Genomic DNA, 3,848 nt, shown 5'->3' with positions numbered 1-3,848 from the left:
CACAAAATTCATGTTCCAACAAAAATTCTAACGGCTAATGCACCAGTCAAAAATTCAATAATATATCGCTGGCCAAGATGCTACAGTTGAAAGAAATCCCACCGAACAGTTTACACCAAAAACTCAAAGATGATCCTCCTCCGAGAATTGAAAACTCTAGCTCATTATCCGAAAACCAAAACCACAATAAGGAACATTTTCACAACTACAATGAAACATTTTTTTTTTTTGTTAACAATAATTTCCGAAATAATAATAATAACAATCACATCCAACATTCCAACAAAAATTAGCCCACTAACTAGCTAAAGGGGCTGCCTAATATGCCCAGCCCAATTAACAAGTTCAAAACGAGGTTGATCCACTGGATGAAATGGACAATGCAACCAACCAACAACAACCAATACATACACCTTGCCCAACAATTATCCTAACAATTCAACCCATCCATTAATCCGGCTTATATACACCAATACCCTAGCCCACAACCAAAAAAAGAAAGCCCAAAGTACCAACAGCCCGTAAACCATGTTTCAAAAACCTACTACCATGTTTGTTGCTTATCCACAAAGAATGGCCACCAAAAAAGAAACTTGGAAGATCCAACGAAAACTACATATGGATGACTCAATTTTCATCATTATACATACTGCACGGCTGAGAATAACCAAGAAACTTTTTAGCCAGAGGAATTAGGCTAATCAAAGCTATCTGAACCTGTTCGGTGCTGTTGATACTAATACTAACTTGTCCAGACCCCCTGTTATTAATTGACACGGCTAATGAAATTTGTATGTCATCCAATAGGGATTTGAATTTGTTAATTGTATAGCAAGATCTCCATGCCAATCCATGACTAAGAGTCACAAAGCTGTTGATAAGTAGGTCCATAAACATTACGGAACCCACAAAATTTGTGGTCAAAGGAGATAACAATCTATCATTGGTCGAGTACAAGTTAGGGAATATTGTTGAAGAATCTTGAAATCCCTTACCCTCTCTATGTTGATGCTATAACAATTTACCAAGAAGACTGGACGGGAAGAGCTTTTTTTGTGTTCTTCTCGCCGCGACAAAATCCAACCAAGAAAACGAGAGAAAATTCTAAAGAACTAGCTCTGATACCATGTTGAATATACTTAATAAGACTCAATGCCCCTCAATGTGAGAGGTCTTTTATTATATAGGACCAAAATCAAATTAAATATGGTAAAAGCAATCTATCTATATATAATACAATTTAATAAAAATATAGTGGTAATCTTCGACGATCTCCCTAATCTTATTCAATATCATTCACTATCGTAAATGCCAATCCAATGTACAAACATTAACCTAACTTTCGAGCATTGTGGCTTCTCATTTTAATTTTAGAGTGTTGAATTCAACTGTAGAAAATAGTTTTTTTTTTTTTTTTTTCCAGATTAATTGTACAAGCATATTGGTGAAGAAATCTTCATAAAGAAAACTAGGCTTTGGAACATTATGATACCTTCTCTTCGTAATGTTGACAAATAGAAAATTAGGTAAAAGAAGAAGGGGCATCTAGACGCATTGTAAGAATCAGAAACCGGAGACATTAATAATAATAGACAAGTAAAAAGGTGCAAAAAGTGAAAATCCTGATAAAAAACCATTTTGGTAAAAAAATATTTAAATGATTCTAATCCTGCTTTGCTTCTCGCAGTAAAAAAAAGAACTTGTATTTATACTCTCAATTTTTCAATCAATAATCCTCAAGAAGAGTTTTGGATACAATCTGTGTTAAAGCGTTCAGTATGCATGAACAAATATATGTCCCTAGTTTATTGTAGTTTTTTAAAGAGGAATTTATATTCAAACATACTTGGCAATAGGTACACAGATGTGCTTAATACACCGTGCACCAATACTTAAGGATAACTGATGGGATCTCCTCAGTAACAAGAGATGATAATACATCTACCTCGAAACCTGTATATCGTGTCAAACTGAGATGCTCCACTAACCTAAGAAGTACAGATATGTATACGTAATTCAGATACGATACCGGATACGTTAATACGACTTTTTTGAAAAAATTAGGATACGTTAATATGTTTTATAAAATTCAACATAATTTCATCAATATAAAAAAAAAAATAATAATACAGAAACATAATAATAAAAGTAAAATAAAATATTAAAGCAACTTATTAGCACGGTTTTACATATATTAAATCATTATCTATTTTCAATAATAGAATGAATGTAACTCAATTTTACATGTATTATTTAATACTAGTCACTATCTATTTCCAGTAATAAAAATATTTGTCAACTATAACACGGTTTCACATGTATTGAAAGATTAATAATAATTTGCATTTCCAATAAAAGTCTAGTTTTTAATTTTGAAACTCTAATTGTGTATTTTCAATAAATATTATTGATATTCAATAAGTTATTAAAATGATTTAAAAATAACATATCGGATATGTATCAAAGATCATACAAATATATAAAATAAATAAAGGATATGTATCGAAAATTTTAAAAGTATAAAAATATATAAAACAATAAAAAAATGTATCCGTACGTATCGGATACGGATACGTAGCGAGTTTACAAGTATTGGTACTTCTTAGCCATTTTATGCAAGATAAACATAGATGCCAGTATTGTCTCTCTACGTTAATGACAAACCAAAAGAAGTTCCTAGCATCTCACTTGCCGTTTTACAAATTATTGGAAACACGCCTTTGTTTACACTTCCATTTCAATTCAAGATATATCACTCATCCTACAATTCATCTATGATCCCATTCTAGTATATTTCATCTTAACAATACAATCCCACAACCAAATTGAGATAAATTTTCAAGCCTTTAACGTAATATTGGCTTAACTAACTAGTTACCTTGATAGTAAAAGGAGAAAGTAAATAACGAGTCCAGTAAAAATTCAATAGCAAGAGAATTTTATACCCCCAACTAGCAATGGCCTTGGCAGTGTTGTAAGGCTCCATAGGATCGGGAGGAGCCGGATTCCTACTCGTCTTGACAGCACAAAATCTACATCCTCTCGTGCAGGTATCTCCGAGCAGCATGATCGTTGCAGTAGCAATTCCATCCCCACCGCCATTCCAGCACTCTCCAATGTTTGGACACTGCGCTTCTTCACACACAGTATTGAGTTTGAGCCTGGACAGGGATTCCTTCACCTCCTCGTACTTCTCCCCTTGCGGCGCCCTTTGCCTCAGCCACCCAGGCTTCTTGACATTCGGGTCTCTACCAGTATGCAGACCCACCCCACCCGGGTAAGGTGGGTCTCTTTTCACTGCTATGTCATTGCTGGTGGCGGGCGATTCACAGCGGATTGTAGAATTGGTTCTAATGGTGGACAAAGAAGGGGGAGGAGAGAATGGGAGCTTGAAAATACATTGGTGAATCATTTTATTGGAAACTGCAATGATAAATCAAAATGAATGAATAGTAGAAGAGGAATTCATCAAATTCTGGGTTCGTTTGGAAGTTTAATCTGTATTCGTACCAGCGTACAGCCACTGGAAACTCCGTCCCATTTTTGGGTGTTATAGTGTTTGTTGGCTGCCGCCGCTTTCATGACGACTCCAATTCCAAAATTCAAAGTCGTCACTCGTCAGTTATATCGGGCAGGTAGGAGTGGTCACTATTTTCAAGTTGCTTAATTTTATTATTATTATTTTTTTTTTTGGGAAAATTGCAAAAGAGGTTTCAAATGATTTATTTTGCCACAGACTACATCTAAATCTTTCATTTTTGCCGTTCGCAGTCCCAAATCTTGCATTTTAATTGCAACTGGAGTCCATTGGACAAAGTTGTACATTAATCAATTAGTCAACCCTGAAA

The 3,848-nt window shown here is 34.5% G+C and overlaps 1 protein-coding gene across 1 annotated transcript in view; it reads right to left on the bottom strand.

The window, feature by feature from the left end:
• Positions 1–3,622, bottom strand: part of LOC111398437 (lipoyl synthase 1, chloroplastic-like) — a 10,578-nt gene extending 6,956 nt beyond the window's left edge. Inside the window, exon 1 of the mRNA XM_023025335.1 lies at positions 2,879–3,622. Coding sequence (XP_022881103.1) covers positions 2,879–3,412 — 534 coding nt within the window. The 5' untranslated portion in view covers positions 3,413–3,622. The remainder of the gene's footprint in view (positions 1–2,878) is intronic.
• Between the last annotated feature and the right edge of the window lie 226 nt (positions 3,623–3,848).

Source organism: Olea europaea, chromosome 8 (assembly GCF_002742605.1).
Source record: "Olea europaea var. sylvestris chromosome 8, O_europaea_v1, whole genome shotgun sequence".
Taxonomy (NCBI): Eukaryota; Viridiplantae; Streptophyta; class Magnoliopsida; order Lamiales; family Oleaceae; genus Olea; species Olea europaea.
Note: the sequence above shows the minus strand (reverse complement) of the source record. Positions and strands in the feature narration are given on the sequence as shown.